Below are 18,178 nucleotides of genomic sequence, written 5' to 3' on the forward strand. Positions count from 1 at the left end.
ATTCAAAAGTCTCAAAAAAATTATAGTAAAGATCACATTAGTGCAAACAAAAAGAAAACTATTACTCATTGAGATAACGCAACAGCGAAAAGAGATTGAATATATTGTTCAGATTTAAACCTTAAGTCAGAGACTTGTAGATCGTCTAATTCGTGTTGCCATCAGGGCAAGTAGTGTTTCTTCCCAATGAAGAGGCGTATCTGCGAGAATTAAAAGTTTTGTTGTTTGGTGAAAGTGAAATCCACATAACAGTCATGTTTAGGTCACAGAGTTGCACAGATACACAGGAGATTTTAGAGACAGAAACGTTATTCAAACACTTCAAACAAACATAAATCTCTTTGAATCGAGCTCCGTGTGTAGTCGGAGGGGACAGTTTCGTCTCTCAATTAAAAGAGTAGAAAATCTTCCTCTTCATAGGGGCGCGCCTTGGGAGTGGGACCCCCAACACAAGCAGAGGATGTCTGGGGGAGAAGAGAGACAAGGCAGTGAGACAAAAGGACAGCTGCTGTACAGGGTTTTAAATGTTCGAAGCGCCGCGCAAGATGCAGATCATGAGACACAGCAGCAGCAGCAATCCAGCAGCTGATTGAGCAAAAAGGAGGTAAAAAAAACCTGTATTTGTTTCCCATTGTATCACCATTTAAGAGGGGGTTTCGGAGGAGCGACCGCGTCTCCTTAGGGTGCGTTCAGCCCCCCTCTTCAAAACGTGAGCATCAGAGACATGAATTGGCTGGTGCAAAGCGCTGGCTCTTATGATGCTGAGCAAAGTGGGCAGTTGCCCCCTAGTACAATAAAAAAAAACACATTTCCAATTCAAATAGGACACTATGGATTGAAATGTAGCACAGATGTAACAAAGAAATACCCAACAGTTTTATACAGCTTCAAAAACTAATATTTTAATTGCCTATTACTGAAACGTGTAATTCAAATGTCCAAAATGTATAACTTAATTTTCACAAGGGAACTTAAAAAGGTCCTTCACAAGTTGTTCACAGTCAGACATCTCATATTAATTTATATTTTAAGAAATCTACGATACATTTTGTGACATCTGAAATGCATGTCACAAAAGACATTTATGCATCTCAAATACATTTGGAGATATCTTAAAATTGATTTGCATACATTTTAAGGTATCTGAAATTAATTTCAAGATATATCAAAATAACTTCCTATAAAATTTCCTGTCCTTATATTGGGACTTAGGATACCTTGAAATTCATTTTAGGTATCTGAAAAATAAACGGAAAGCTTTTCTGAATACTGTAGTTGGAAATGCATTTGAGGTATCTTCCATTGTAATTAATCTGAAATAATTTCAGACACCTTACATATCTTTTTAAAGATACCTTATATAGTAATTTACTTGAGATGCCATCAAATGCAGTTTGAGATATCCTGAAATACATATCTTGGAGTATATTTAAGATATCAGAAACTCATTCTAAGATATTGTGAAATTAACTAGAAAATTACTTTAGCTATCTCAAATACAAGTTAAAATGACGACATCGAAGTGTATTTTAAGACATCTTGATTACATTTCCTAATACATTATAATAACGTCTAGACTACTTTGCGATGTACGAAATGCATTTTAAGACAATCTCAAATTCATTTCCAGTATATCTTAAAATTGCTTCTTGCACATTTTTAAACATCTCAAATGTGTCTTGAGATATCTTAAAATAATTAACTATATAATTCAAGATGTCCCAAATCACTTTCAAGATATGTTTAAATGGCAGCAAGTCCCACTGAAAAATCGCCACTTCAGAAGAAGTTATTTTGAGATATCTTGAATTGCTTTTTTGGTATCATATAATTCTCCCAAACTTATTTTATTTATACTATCTCAAAATACTCAGGAGGTTACAGTGTGTCAAGATATCTTAAATTGCACTTGAGATATCTTAAAACGGATTCGAGTTATCGCAAAGTGAACAGTGCTGAAATCTGTTTATGATATCCTGAAATACATTTTAAAATTATCTGTAAGTCATTTTGTTATCTTAAATAAGCGTGACCGTTGACATTTGAAAGACTTTCTTGAACGTTTACGTATGCTGTAAAAAGTTACATTTCTTTTAAAAGTGAAGTGTTGGGGTGTTGTATGTGTTCTCTTTTGTGAAATGGACACATTTTTGGTCCTCCTGTTATTTCTTTATTGTTGTACCTTTTAAAACGTGTTATCAAGTCCCTGCTCCATCTTCAAAATAATAACACGATACTTGTGTTATTTGAAATATTAAGGTATTTTGATTACCATATCCCAGCCCGGCCGCCCTCAAACAGACACTGGCTGACGCAGTATTGCGCGGCGCTCGTCACATTTCATTTAAGACGCGGCCCCTTTCACAGACCTCTCGCGCCTCTCTTCGGCACTGAATGAAATTGCAGTTTACAGAGTCGACGCTCTGGCGCGGCGTCAGGCCGAACAGGGAAGTGACCGTTTAAACACAAATAATAAAATAAAGCAAACAGCACAACAACTGTACGGACGACATTGGCGACTTCGTGAAATGGATACGAGCTCGTGATGGACGCTACAGCGTAAGTGACGGCTTGTGACGCCCGCGCAGCTGCACCGACGGGCAACGATTGAGGCGCGCACAGGAGACTCCCTAAAACTGTCACGGTTAGATAACCGAGGCAGAAAAATACAAAATGGAAGCACCGGGATAGTGAAGCAGAAAGCTCAAATAATAGTTTTTTTTTCTTTCCGTGGGAAAAAAAGACAATAAAAAGTGCAATGTATGGCGTCACCGCGCTACTGCTTCGACTTGTCGAAACCACACGAATAAGCTGCGCGATGGTGTTCCTTGATTTGCTTTCGAGTTCTGTACTAAACGATGTGCGCGTCTGTCTGCCGCTGTGCATCCCTGGGTGTTACACCGAACGGACTAAACGGGTTACAAAAAGAGTTAGTTAAAATTACTCATTCATATGGCTGCAAGGTGTACAAAAGAACGGTAATCGTCCCTTGGCGGCACCTCGAGTGCCCGCTAGGTTGCAGTACTAGTGGGTAATTGTGGGACTACAGGAAATATTACAATGGATTAATATTAGGAACTGACTCTCATCTAAGACTACAACATCGCAATGATTAGTTTTTACGTTTGTTTTGATAAGTAATGACTTTCATTTCAACGTATATGGTTTACTTCTGTAAAATGTTAAGGGCACAAAGACTTCAACAATGTCAGTGGGTCGCTGCTGTTGGGTCAGTTTCATTCCTGGACTGTTGCCCATCCGGGGTTAATTGCTCACTTGCTCCAATCTGAATTGGCGTAGCTAGAATATTATACAATTGATACGAAAAAGAAATTAAGTTAATAATTTTTTAATAGTACTAGGGTGTTGTACCGTGTTAGCCATTATGAATGTAGAGAAAAGCCAAGCAAAATGACACCTTTTATTGGCTAACTAGAAAGATTACAATATGCAAGCTTTCGAGGCAACTCAGGCCCCTTCTTCAGGCCCCTTCTTTGATTACATCTTGCCTGAAGAAGGGGCCTGAGTTGCCTCGAAAGCTTGCATATTGTAATCTTTCTAGTTAGCCAATAAAAGGTGTCATTTTGCTTGGCTTTTCTCTAATTTTTTAATGAAATGCAGAAAGGGAAGGTCAACAAGATGATAGTGAGACCACCAATGACAGAGCTGGAGGTGGTAAAGTTAAAGATGTTAAGATTAGCATTGGATGTGACAAGAATGGACAAGGTAAGGAATGAGCACATTAGAGCAGCAGTCTCCAACTCCAGTACTGGAGAGCTACTGTGGCTTCAGGTTTTCATTCTAACCCATTTCTTAATTAGTGACCAGATTTTGCTTCTAATTAACTCTTTGCCGTAATTTTAATTGATGCACAAGACTCAGGCCCATTAATTATTTTTTTTCCTTCATTAGCAACCAAACAATATTAAGACACAAAATGAACCAACACATAAACAACAACCTGCGTCCATCACACAATAACTGAAAATAAAGAAAGGTGAAGGCTGATTCAGTAATGTCAATCTGCTCAGGTCCACAAAACATTTTGACAGCACTCTTTAGAAAGTAAATCAGCAGTTTTGGAAATGTCTGCCATAGCAGAATGAGCTCCATGGAATTAAATAATAATAAAAATAATAATTAGCAACGAGAATTGGCTTCAAATTAAGAAACTGAATGACGTGAAGTTGGTTGGAGTTTCAAGCCATCTGTTGGCTCACTTCACATCAAATTTATGTTTAGGTGCCGTCTAAGGAAAAAAGAATCAATTCAGCGGTCAGAGTCTCAAGAAAAGTCACTTAAAATAAAGGGGAAATAGTTTATTAGCAGCAAAAACTGGTCACTTAATAAGTAAAGAGAATGAAAACTTGCAGCAACAGTAGCTCTCCAGGACTGGAGTTGGAGACCCCTGCATTAGAGCAGTGGTCCCCAACCTTTTTGACAGCAAGGACCACTTTATTAGATGCAAATTTTTCCACGGACTGTGGGGGGCAATTTTATACACAATTTACATAACATTTCTTTTATTATTAAGTTATTAAGCAGTTCGCATACGTTTGCAACCTGAGATTTTTCTTCTTTTTTTGCATATAACAAAGACATATGCTTTATATTTGCCAATCCAACAGATTGCACATCACAAACATTAACACTGTTATTGTTTTTTTCGTGTCTGCCGTTTCTATAGGAGGGTGACAATGAGTTAAATTCCAATGGATGTTTTTCAAATGTTGACAAGCAATAAGCAAAAGGTATCACAGAAAACCACAGAAAACAAAAACAGCAAAAAAAAAAAACAGTATGAGGAAAGTTCGAAGGAAGAATTTTTTTTACAATGTTTCTGTTTGGGGATCGTTGTGCAAACGTGCACATCTGAGCTGCGACCACAGATCTAACTGCTCTGTGGATGATTCATTCAGGCATTTCAAGGTCACTTCGTTGTAATGAAAGCATCTGCTGAATGTACTTCGTAGTAACGTGATTTCTATAGACTCATGTCATACGGGGAAACTGTCGGGACCATAAAAATACTTTGTTGTAATAGTCTCTCACCTCGGTCTCTCTCCTCTCTCTGCACCGCTGCAAAGCCCCGCCCGCCAAGCGTTCTGAAAAGTCTGAGTGAGTCTCCGTTGGCGGCAGTTCTCTCGCGGCCCGGTAGTGGGTCGCGGATCGGTGGTTGGGGACCCCTGCATTAGAGGGTCAGCTTAACGCAGGGCTGTCTTAACAGCATCATAGGTCCCCAGGCAAAGTAGTGCACTGGGGGCCCTGTTGTGTTAGCAAAACAGAAACATACACAGGCCTCAAAAACATTGTGGGCCCCTATGCTTCTGGGGCCCCCAGCCAATGCTCATTGTGCCCATATGTTAAGATGGCCCTGAGCTCAGGCTGAACAGTTTGGAGACAAACCCAGAGAAGCGAGGTTGCATTGGTTTGGACATGTGCAGAGGAGAGATGCTGGGTATATTGGGAGAAGGATGCTAGGGATGGAGCTGCCTGGCAAGATGAAACGAGGAATGCCTAAGAGGACATGCAGGTGGCGGGTATGACCTAGCAACATTCAGAGGACAGGAAGATATGGAAACAGATGATCCGCTGTGGCGACCCCTAATGGGAGCAACCAAAAGAAGAAAAAATAATTTCAGTTGGAAACTGTTAAATTGGTTAAGTGACCTTTTTATGTGATACCATTGTTTTATATGTTACCACTGTGCCCATCACAAAGCAATTTGCAGAACTATCAAGACATTCCGACATTTTGCAGCTTCACAGGTGGTTTTCAGTTCTAATTTTTTTTTTTTTCTTTTCAGCATGTCATTGAACCAGGGAGTATCAGATAACAACCCAGGCACACCTGGGCCCTCTATGTCAAGACCACAACTTTCTCTTGGGAGAAACCTGCCTGGCAGAATTGTGTTAAACCCCCCGCCTCCTCCAGGACGCCTCAGCTCACTGAGATCCAGAGACCTTACTTTAGGTGGATTTAAAAAGGTAGGCTTAAAATGAATATACACTAGTCTTTCATCACAGCAAAATGTAGTACTAACACATGTACTGAGTGTAGTGAAACTGTTAGTCAAACATACAAAACGTCACCATATTTTAGTGCCATGATTAAAAAAAAGGCTGCATTAAAATACAGCCAAGAGATTAAAACAAAATCATTGTGTTTGAATATGAAAAACTGGAAAACCCACTTCAGCTTGCCTTTTTTAGATCTTGTGGAGCAAGCAGTGCACAGCTATTAAGTTAGTTTCCAGTTTACTTTTGAATTACTATACAACTGTTTTAAATAAACAGTAATTTTTGAACAACTTTATTTTTTCCAGAAAACCTTTACTCCAAATGTACATTCTGTTAGAAAAACAAAGGATGAGTAAGTACAGTTGCATTGTTTTTATTCAAGTTCTCCATATGAAAGTCTGGCAATCAAAGAAGTACCTTTAATTACTTAAATCTGTAAGTTTTTATTTTATTTAAATTACTTATTTTTGAATTACGTGGTACTTTTCTGATTCTCACAATAAAGATTTAAAGAAGAACCTCAAATAACTTCAAAAAGAGAGAAGAGAGACAAGGACGACAGACAGAGGGAATCACGTGGCAAAAAGAGGGATCGTCCACAAACCATTCAATCTCATTCAATTTTTGAACAAGGTCCAGCAGACACAACCAGAAGAATGGGTAAAAAAATTATATCCTCAGTAAGATGTTTTAGTATAATGTTTAATGTAGGAAATACACTGTATGTACATTTTCATTTTTGTACAAGGGTAAATCAAAAAGTAAAGGCAATTTGAAAACTATGTGGTAGCCTCAATGGATTGAAGCTGACACATTTGCGATGGCTTTTGGTTAGATCAAACATCTAACCATCTGCCATTATTCTAGTTTAAAACAAAGTCAAATGAATATGGATAGTTCTCTGCGGGATTGCACTGGTTGTTGGACAACGGGCCGTAATGAGATTTCTTTGGGCAGAAGGAGTGAACCCTGCTCAAATTCACCGAAGGATGTTGGCTTGTGGAGATCAGTAAGCTGTTTGGGTACCCATTTTGTGCAAAGTGCAGATCCTTAGCTGGTATCCAAATGTTCAACAACGGCAGATAATGTAATCCGGTTGTCTCTGATGAAGGCATTCACAATGTCAATGTGGGCTTGTGTGTGTGATGATGGTTGTCGATCAGAGCAGTCTTTCTTGGTTACACTTGTGCTTCCTGCTTTAAACTTTTCAACCAAATCATAAACTTTTCATTAAGCTTGCTGTTTACACTTTTGTACAGAGCTAACATACTTCAGTGAATTTTAGCAAGTTTCACTCCCTCTGTCCAAACAGATCTCACTACTGCACGTCATTTAACAATGGGACAATCCCACAGTGCAGCGTCCAGGTTCATTTGACCTTGGCATTAATTAGACTAACTACAGAGCTCTCCGCTAAGCATGTTCAAACTACTCCTGAACCATCGAGTACATGTTGTATTGTGTCAGCTTTAATCCACTGTGGTTACTGTGCAATTTTCAAATTGCCTTTTTGATTTACCCTCATACTACAAATACCATTTTGCCACACATTAATTAACTTGCCTGGTTGAATTTGTTTTCTTAAAAGATGGGTGACAAATTACAACAAGTTAATTAAATATAAAAATAAGTTCTATGAGAAAAAAATATTGCCACATGATATACAACTTTAAAAACAACTGAGGTTGGCATGACTACATTTAGAGACTAATTCAAAGATTAAACTGTCAACAACAACATTTATTTATATAGCACATTTTCATGCAAACAGTGTAGCTCAGAGTGCTTTACAAAATGAAATAAATATGAAGTTAATATATAAAACATATACAAACAAGATTAGGCAATATTATACAGTATGTAACAAAGATGTATGTAAGGTTGAATGGGAAGAAGGACAGAAAAAAAAAACAAAAAAAAAAAATTCCAGTTAGGCTGGAGAAAAAAACAATCATGATTACTGTCCTTAGTCTTTAAATTAACCTTTAAAGTCTCAATGGCATAGAAGATTTCAGTATATATAAATTATTATATCTGATAGTAATGTAAATGATAAGATATATATTCACACATTAATTACTCTTTTTGACAAATCAAATGTGCATGTATGGGAAGTGAGATGAAAACTAAATATTTGGAGGAATACAAATATGTATCCCTGGTTCTTTGTTTCAAATTATCAATGCATTATATGTAAGTAAATTAGTTACATATCAAATATACTATCCAAATTGTGACAACTGAATCCTCATTTACCCAATCATGAATGGCTGAATCTTATGCATACAAAAATACGGTTTCTGTAAGTGCATGACAGTGTACACTAACAGCGTGTCAAAAGTTAGTTTTTTTTTACTTATTTATAAAATAAGCAGTATGTGGCATGCATAGAAATAAATCATCTTTTTTGTTGTATTGGATGATTTATATTTAGAATATTAAACACCATCTCAAAACAGTGAGGTGATAAACTGGTAAATTAAAGTTACAGGCTCTCAATTCCAATTTCAAAAGTTAATTTAAAATATGAATATTACAGGTTGTATTTAATGCATATTATTGCCATGACAGAACACTGATCATGCCCTTTAACTATTGATCTGCAGGTAGTTGGGACAGTATTGAGGTAAATGAAAGTGAACCTCCCCAAGTTCTAAAATTTATTAAAAAAGAAACACATTTATTGGAAGATGATGCAAATGAAATTTTACAAAAGCTAAAACGTGATAATGTAAGTTACAAAATATTTTTTTTACTTACAAATAAAATTCAGCATCTTGCTTTTTGTCATTTCAGTTTTAAAACCAAAGACAGGTAATGTCTTTATAGCTGACCTTTAGAAGATCAGTAATTGCATTGTGTTTATTATTTTCTGCTAATGAGAATTTTTATAGGTTACATTTTTGTTTTGGTTTATTTTAAGTATCATCTATTCATATCTTAAACAACTTTGTCTAAGTCATGAGGAAATAAAATAGTGCCTTAACAGACAGCATGTAGAACATGGCTTCAGAGAATTTCCATAATTACATTTGAGACTGACCTAGACACTTAAAATGCTGTGATTAAACTGTGATTATATATATAATTGGAGAGAAACTTACACAATGTTTGTTTTTAACCTTGATACTTAATGAGATTCCCTCACAATAACATTCCAACTGAAGCATTTTACCTGTGTAGTTTTAAGAGAGGCAATTTAAAAGTTAGCTAATTTTAGTGTGATTAAGTTGGACATACCGCCCTTGAAGCCTCATCCGCACTCCTCCCAACTCTGACTGCCCTTCCTTATAGGAAACTCAGCTTCTTTTGGTCAGGGGCAAGTCTATTAAAGAGGTCAAATCGAGCCCTTGTAGCTCCCCCTGGTGCACTCAAGAACCCCAATAGGACTGTCCTATATGACTACAATTCCCCACCTGCCCTGCTGATATTCCTATGGGTGTCCCAGCAATGGTATGCTGCCATCACGTGTACAGAGGAAGAATGTAACTTTGGGCAGCAGACACCTCATGTCCTTCTTGTAGCTTCCCTTTCTGGCCAAAAGATAATCTCCATCCTGGTCGGAAAACCTGTCCATCCCACACGGCACTCACTCTACTTAACTTTATGTGAACATGTATACCCAGTGCTAGGTGCTTTTCAAAAGGAAGAAATAGCTTTTTCCCTTCAACTTCCCATTCCATAATTTGAGCTTTTGCTTTTCTGGTATCTGAATGTAGGCATGCTGCTATAAACAGGACACATTTTTTTGTTACTATCTATTGCTTTTAAGCTCAGGCTATTTACTCTGATTTCTAAAGGCTGTCCTAAGGTGCTTCCTTCAAATTGGACTAATAGAGTAAAAACAAATTGTACAATAAAATATTTTGTGTATATATTTATAGATTCACACCCACAAACATTTAAAGCCTACTTCCATATTTTGTGACTGTTCTCAACTGTTTAATTGCTAAATATTACAAACGAGAAATCTACAACAGATTAAAATTATCAGCAATTAAAGCAACAGTTATTTAATGAGTAATTTTTTAACGTTTTCATTTAAATGACTGATGTAGCTGGAAAAGTAAAACATTTCTTTGGAGTGTAAAAAAATACAAATTTAAAAAGGCAAATGCAAAGAGTCTATTTTACATTTACTTTGGTTTTACCATATAACACAATTCAGAGAAAGATAACCTGTATTCTCATATAAATTTATTTATATTGTCATATACCAATAATCACAAAAGTGTTATCTAGATTTTCAATGAAAATACTTATTGTTTCTTTGTACCACTTTCTGTAGTTTTTAGATGATCCAGGTCTTAAAAATGACTCAAAAAACCGACCAATCCAGCTCCCCCTAGCACAGTCAAGAGATCTGTTTGCAGCAGATGAAGTCACTTTAAATAGTAAGTCTAATAAACCAAAAGGAAATATTGAAACTTGTTTAAAAACAGTTGATTTTTTCACTTGAAATGAAAAGCATTGCTATAAATTACTATAAAGTAGAAAAAAGTGTAATATAATGGAATAATCTATTTTTCTATCATTTCATGTTAATCAATATAATTAAAACATCATACTCAGAGGTTTTCAGACTTGCACCAGATGCTCCCGGGATAGACTGACTCCTGCAGAACTTCATTAAGAAGGACAATGGATGGATGGGTGTAATTTTAACTTAGCTATAAGACACATTTCCAGTAAATCGTGATCATTGTTTTTCCTTAACTACAAAAAAATTACATTCTCTGTTAACGTTACAATATAAGGCATCAACAAAAATTTGATTGAAGCCCTGCAGTTTCTATACTAAACTGAACGATCTATTCATATTCTAGCATGCTCTATTTGAATATAAGAAAAGATCTGTAACTATAATATAGAGTATTAGGTTTATCTTACTAAAATTTATATAACTTTTTTTATTTACTTTATTCTTAAAGAGGAGTTTCAAGCTACCACCATGACCGATGTTACAATGTCAAGAGCATATCTACAGAAAGTTCACCAAATTAGGAAGGGCTTTTCAATCACAAATCAGCCTCAGCCAACTATAGCAGAACTCTTCCAGAAAATGAGTTTATCTACTGAAGATGAGCTCTTGTTCATCCAACTTCCAGATACAATCCCTGGACAGTCAGCAACCACCAGTGAAAAGATTTCTAAAACAGAGACAAAACCTGAAGAAAAGCATTCACTGCCTTTTAAAAGTCATGTAAGCTACATACGTCTGTGACTTGCATTTATTTGTGTAAAAGTCAGATTTCTACTTTTTGATAGTCCTCAACTGTGCAACTTAAACTCATAAAACATAATGTAGTTATCTATATTAGAATCTCTAGATGAGTTGGAAGGTATTTTTGATGACACAAGTTTTAGTGGTAATTAAAAGCATCTTAGTCTTATTCAAGTTACTAAGTACATTGTGTAATCACAAAGTATCATTTCTTGTATTCATGGCATGTACACAGTATGTCAAGATATGAATGGTGAACCTTTTCTTAAATGAATTGTGAATCTTTTCTTCATTTAGATCATGTATGGAATTATCCCAAACACCACAGAACCAACCACTACCCAGTAAAAATCAGTAATAGAATGGTTTGAGGTTAAGCATGCAAATGTAGTATTTTCTAAAAGAAACAAAATACTGCTGATCAAGTACTACTATGCATTACAAGATTTATTCTTTGTTTTTAAGGATACCTTAAAAAATGAAAATACACCAACTTTGGCTGGCTTCACCGAGGGCCATATTGGTAAGATTCAAATTAGAAAATCTGGAAGAGTACAGCTTGTCTTGGGGGAAGTTGCACTGGATGTTTCAGAAGGAGCAGCTTTCTCTTTTTTACAGGTATTTCTTACATTAGAGAATCAAATTTGAAGAAAAAACAATTTTCCTCACCCAAATCATTCTAGGCAAGCTTACGGAAAAATAGACGAAAACTGTCCAAACGGCAACAAATTTAAGGCAGAACATTGCATTTTGCATCACACTGAGGAGGCCCAGAGGATAACCCTCATAAGCATGCAGACTATACAACTGTCACTCAACCTGAAGACACCCAATGTTTAGGAGGTGAAAACACAATAATGAAAACAAATATATAGATGTACAAAATCTGAACAAATAGGACTGGCAAATCATTAACTGCATGCTTTAATGTGGGAGTGAAAATTTGACAAACACCAAATTATTTTTTTTTCTCCCATATTATACTTGAATACCAGTGAACTCAACCACTTCAGAATTTTCTGATGTAATTAACTGAAAAGATTGGAACATTGCAAATGTTAATAAAGATATACAAAGATTATCTTTTAGTTTAATATACACCGTGAGGGAATTATATTGAAAAATCTGTATTTTGGCATTCTGGAGCCAACATTTGTTTTTTCTTTTTCTTTTCAGCAACTGGTTTCCATTCGTCTATCTGAAGGACGTACAGGAGACCTAACTGTACTTGGCAATGTAAAGCACAAACTTGTATGTTCTCCAGATTTTGAAGCACTTTTAAAGGAGGTGAAATTTGCATCACAGACAAATTCAAGAATATTGTGAATTTGGTGGTTACAAAGATCTTGTGTGTAATTTATGTATGTAGTTGTTTTTTTAACTGTAAATATCAAATGTTTTTCTTTTAAGCATTGTAATTTTTTTTAAATTTATTGCTATGTTGTATTTTGTTAATGATATTTGATGCAATAAAAGACTGTTGTATTAGAAAGTACAGCATTGAAGATGATATTTATTTAGTTTTAAGAAGTACAAAATATGAACTGATTGGCGGGGAATTGCTTTTTCTTACACCTTGCAATATCAAAAAAACATAACATGATACTTCTAAAAGTGTAATGCACTTTGCAATCCCTTTATACTTTTACTTTTCCTTCATCAACAGTTCAACACAGATTATATCCCCACATTATTTTCCTGTTCCAAATGTACCATGGTACAGTATCTAGTTTACATCCTTGTCAAAACCACATAAAACATGGAATGTGGCACATGACATACTGACAACTGATGTGAAAAAGTCTTACTTTTGAAAATATGAACAATTCCTTCAAGTTCAATATTGATTCACAGTTTAAGTAAATACAAGGAAAATACATTTAGTTATTTGAAAACATAAATCTGGAGGGCATAACTATGGAACTCCTTTTTGCAGAGTTATTCCTCCCTCTTTTTTGCCTTTTTTGCCCTTTTTGCTCTTGCTGCAGATAAGGCAGGTTTTTTGGATGTTGTAGGTCTATCTTTAGTTTTCTGTTTCTGGATTTTGGCCTTTGTCTTTGCCCTTTTTGTATGTTTTGCTTTTACAGATGTAGATATGTACTTCCGTACAAGTTCTTCCCGTCCAATTCGAATCATATGGTCCTCCCAAGACTTGATTTCATTTTTATAGCGTATTTTGTCATCTTCTGCAAGTCGCATATAGCCCTAAATTATAACAAAAAATTATTTCTTATTGCTTATACTTTTTTGCTGAATTCTACAGTAACAATTAAAATAAAATGTAAAGTTCTTGTTAAATAAATTCTTCACATTCACAAAAATTTCTGTCAGTTCACTGAATTAATGGAATTTCAGGTTCAAGTATGCTGTACCACAGATACGTATTTCCTTCAAAATCAAATTTCCTAAATGTTTTCAAAACAACTCTTATATACAACACTTGCCTGTTTTTGAGAAGAATTCAGTCTCACCCATTCATTAAACAAGCCCTTCATCTTCTCCTAAAAGACAAAAAGTACAAATATTATTCCAAATATGAATTTATTTCATTATGTAAATGTCACATATAATAAAAGTAAGCTATAAATATCTGAAGAGAAGTCCTGTAAACAGGACAATAACCAACTGTGCAATTCTAACCCAGATGCTAGATCAGAAAGACTGCACCTCTAAGCTATGTGCAGCCATGTCAATCACAGATAAATGCTTGCATATTAACTAAACCTTTTTTTCATACTACTACAATAAATATATTTATTCTGTACCTTATCACTGTTTGTTTATGAAGGCAACAAAAATATCCCACTTTAATATATAGAGGTATTACATCTTTACAGACAACCATTGACAATCGTGCTTGCTTATTTGTTTATAAATATAGGCAAGATTGCCTGAATGTTTTTACAGATAATTTGGGATTAACTAATAAAATATTTTTTTGAGACAAACAGCATTTTTAGTTAGAATTTGTTAATACCTGTAATGAAACTCCTTTAGCCTCTACAAAGTGTTCAGCCATAAAAATGTTAAATGCCGATCTTGGTCGTTTAGGCTTCCCAAGCACTGTTAACTCCTATAAATGTAAATAAATTATTGCTGAATAAGGATCTAATAAATTAACATCAACAATATATTTTCAATAAAAAAACAGCACTATTATTCATACACCTTTTAATTTGGTTAATTTGCTCTTTCTTATTTAAATTTTTAGTATACCTAAAAATAAACAATCCAAAAGATGTCTCTTTTTTAAAGATAAAGGATTCTACAGCTGACAGTTACAGAATTGAGTATCATTGTCTAGAAAAAGTTCATGTGAACTTGAATTACTTTTTGCATTCTTAGATCATTTAAAAATGATGGCAAGCATCCTTTGTTATCTTAAAGGTTCTTTAATTTAGTGTCTGTGAATAAATCATATAATATTTTGAACAATCAGAGACACTCACCCTCTTTCTTCTCATTAATTTTCTTTTAACTCTTTTCTGACGTTTCTCCTCCTTAAATGCAGCTGCCTGGGCTGGAGTTAGCTGTGCATTAAATTTTTCTATATCTTGTTTATATTTTTCTCTAGCTAAACTTGCTGCCTCCAGAAAAGGCTGAATTTAGAAATAAAGAATGTCAATAACAAAGAAAATTCAAACACTATACAATTCAGTTCAACACATGAATCCTAAGAATACTGTCTTTTTCAGCAGAAGAAAAACAATCTCTAAATTTACTAGTGTAAAAGACTTGGTATATTGAATGTATCAAAGTTTTGAATATGTGATGAAACATATATACAAAAGTTTACCTTTTTCTGGTCAGGTGTCATTCCTCTCCATTCTTGTGCAATTTTTTTTGTTATTTCCACAATTCGTAATGCTGGAAAATGTATATATTTTTAATCTATTGAGTTTTCATATAGGTTTCATAAACATTTATATTTACTTTATAAATTCACTTTTCAATCCGTATTTTTTCATTGCAAAACAATGATAAACCAGCCCATCCCAGAAGCACTGGGCACAAGGCAGGAACCAAATCTGTATAGGATGCAAGACCATGGCAGAAACCGCTAAGTACACACTCACTCTCACTCAGAACAGCTGACAGTTAACCTAATGTGCACATCTTTGGGATGTGACCATTACTTTGTCAGAAATTAGATGGCGACATATCACTTAAATACTGAAAAATGTTGTAAACCAAAAATAAATAAAAATGAGCACAGTCTCGGGTTATGTATGGTCAACAGACATTTTTTGACTTGTGGCAAAATGTTGTGTTAACTAATGACATCAGATCACTCAAGAGTCAGATTCAGTACTGTACTTGCTGCAGCCTGTTAAAAAGGTAAAAATTACTCCTCGCTGAGTCCTTATAGGAATTCTCTACCCAAAAGTGGTATTTTATTATGTTAATTACGTGACGACTTTGAAGAGGTGGCTGAGAAAAAAATTTAATCTGTTTTCATGCAGAATGTAAAGGAAGAAGCTTAAGACATAACATACAGCAGTAACAACCTGTGCTGCATAATTGTAAACAATCTAAAAAAAATGAAACACTTTCTTCAGTTTAAAAAGTTATTGCCAGGAGGGTTTAGGATTACAGCGCTGATAATTCAGGAAGTAACCATTTAACAATATTTTAGCAAAAAAGCATGCTTTTTGATCAATGACATGTGGATTAAGTGACACCAGTAATGCAAAATTTTGTTTTTCTTTTTTAGTGGACTTTTTTTTTTTTTTACATTGTTGCCATTGTACGGCACTGGTCACTAGTGCTTTCTCTAATATCATACATTTCTTTCTATTCCGCATTAAAAAATGACATTTTTTTTTCTTGACCACCACTACAAAGTACATGGGGCAAGTAACATATAAAAAAATATTTTTTTTGGTGGAGTATAAGGCATTCTACAATGTCAGAAGATGACCAGTTCTGAAATTGTGAAGTCTAATATCAAAGTATATCTAATACGTACTAATGTGCAAAAATAATCTAAAAATACATCTAAATGACAAGCATAAAATATTTTATGAGGTCATAATACCTGGATATTGTTTTAATATTATGGGCTGTTTCTGCATTGCATATCGGAGATATCCAGTCAGTGGTCTTTTGGGAGGATTTAAAGAACTTGTGCTGAAAGAGACTTTCTTCATCACTTCACAAGTACACCTGTAATAAAAAAAAAAGTTTTTTGTAGCCAAAAAAAAATACAAAAGATATCAATACATGACCTCCCTAATCTTTTCGTTTTTTCTATTTCTGAGTTTTAAAAGTGGTAAGACTCACCCAATTTATCGCGAAACGTTTATATTAAAATTTGAATTGTTAGCAAATAACATATCTATTAACATTGAAGTTACTGTATGTTCATTTGCATTAAGAATGGGGAAAGGTAAGCCTATCACTAAACATGATGAAGACAGGGCTAAATATAAACGTGAATATGGACATATTGTAACAAAACGATTCCGTCAAGACTGCAAAACACATGGGAACTTAGTGCGTGGACATAGTACAATAATGAGAATTTATACACTTAAATATCAAGGGGACAGAAACCTGTCTTTAACAACGTTCAAAAACCAGTATTCCACCGTTGAAATAAGTAATCTCTGACGAGGATAGGCCAATCAGCCCAACGTCTTCCGACACTGCTCGACTCGTGTTGTGATTACTGCCCTGGTCCGAGCCCGGTCTTAAAGCCACCAAGTGTGTTTTACTTCACTCGCGATATCAGGCAAGCGCCGCGATAGCTCGTTACTATAACCACTCGACTGAGCCCTACACACGTTTTCACTTGTCAGAGCAACAAGACAAGACGAGGATCGGAATTCCAAGACAAACCCTATATAATCACGTTTCACTGCAAAGCTCCGTGCAAAAATCATTTTGTACATAATGTCGAAGAGGCACCACATTCACGACATTTGAAAATGACAGAAACGTAGAGGAGCTCAGTGTGCACGCGTCAGTAAATGTTGACTAAGTAGATTAAATTCAGAGTCATTATCTCGGGTGCCTGATGAATAATAACAATGTCAAGACGCTTACCTTGTGAACGACCGAGTGCTCAAGAAGCCAACAGCTTTCGAAAAAAACGCAGCTCCATTTGAAATTAAAGAGACCATTACTACTGTTTTAAGTAAACATTAAATATAAAAACAAAAGCAACTCTCCCTCCCTATCCTCTGTCCTAACCACAGTGTACAAACTTTAGGCGCTTAGTTTTGTTATCATCCTCGTGCATTGTGGGTAAATTTGTCGGACGGATGAAATTCGACTGTACATTCACTGCCGCACTTTCAACATCCGAACGTGTTCACCTGCCTGTCAATTGAGGTAAACATTTGTTTTTTTAAATTAGCCAGTTACCGCACTGGGTTATAATCATCAAAAACTGATTTGATAAACACTACCACATTATTAAAAACATTTTTGTAGTTCACCTCATAAGCACTGGAATGTAGAAATTAGAAATGCTCTTTTTTTCTTGTATAGTGTTCGAATTTGGTATGAGCGCGATTCTGTGGACTCTGAGTGCCCCAGCAAAAAATTCCAAGGGGCCTTCCAACTCACGCTCCCCTGAGTCCCGACATTATTGCAGTTATTCTAGCGCAAACCCAAATTCATAAAACTCGTTTAGGTTAGATTAGAGCAACTTTATTAATCCCATGGGGAAATTCAGATGCTGATCAACAAGGAGTATTTGATAAACACAAATCCTTTATTTTTATATTGCACAAAGCATATTATATAAATAAAACAATACGATAAAAATAACATCCATCCATCCATCCATTTTCCAACCCGCTGAATCCGAACACAGGGTCACGGGGGTCTGCTGGAGCCAATCCCAGCCAACACAGGGCACAAGGCAGGAACCAATCCCGGGCAGGGTGCCAACCCATCCATCCATCCATCCATTTTCCAACCCGC

General features: G+C 35.4%; 2 protein-coding genes across 2 annotated transcripts; one reads left to right on the top strand and one right to left on the bottom strand.

The window, feature by feature from the left end:
- The first annotated feature begins 2,391 nt into the window (after window positions 1-2,391).
- On the top strand, window positions 2,392-12,740 carry zgc:171971 (uncharacterized protein LOC569690 homolog). Its single transcript, XM_028795403.2, has 9 exons — window positions 2,392-2,559; window positions 5,808-5,988; window positions 6,327-6,373; window positions 6,527-6,681; window positions 8,628-8,752; window positions 10,310-10,415; window positions 10,953-11,224; window positions 11,711-11,863; window positions 12,422-12,740. The coding sequence occupies exons 1-9, from the start codon at window positions 2,546-2,548 to the stop codon at window positions 12,569-12,571; spliced, it is 1,203 nt and encodes a 400-aa protein (XP_028651236.1). The 5' UTR covers window positions 2,392-2,545; the 3' UTR covers window positions 12,572-12,740.
- On the bottom strand, window positions 12,739-17,499 carry tfam (transcription factor A, mitochondrial). The gene is made up of 7 exons (XM_028795404.1): window positions 17,294-17,499; window positions 16,284-16,411; window positions 15,042-15,112; window positions 14,695-14,844; window positions 14,223-14,318; window positions 13,690-13,746; window positions 12,739-13,450 (listed from the first exon to the last, which is right to left on the bottom strand). Exons 1-7 carry the CDS (start codon window positions 17,368-17,370, stop codon window positions 13,184-13,186), a joined length of 846 nt encoding a protein of 281 aa, XP_028651237.1. The 5' UTR covers window positions 17,371-17,499; the 3' UTR covers window positions 12,739-13,183.
- Between the last annotated feature and the right edge of the window lie 679 nt (window positions 17,500-18,178).

Source organism: Erpetoichthys calabaricus, chromosome 2, assembly GCF_900747795.2.
Source record: "Erpetoichthys calabaricus chromosome 2, fErpCal1.3, whole genome shotgun sequence".
Lineage (NCBI taxonomy): Eukaryota > Metazoa > Chordata > Cladistia > Polypteriformes > Polypteridae > Erpetoichthys > Erpetoichthys calabaricus.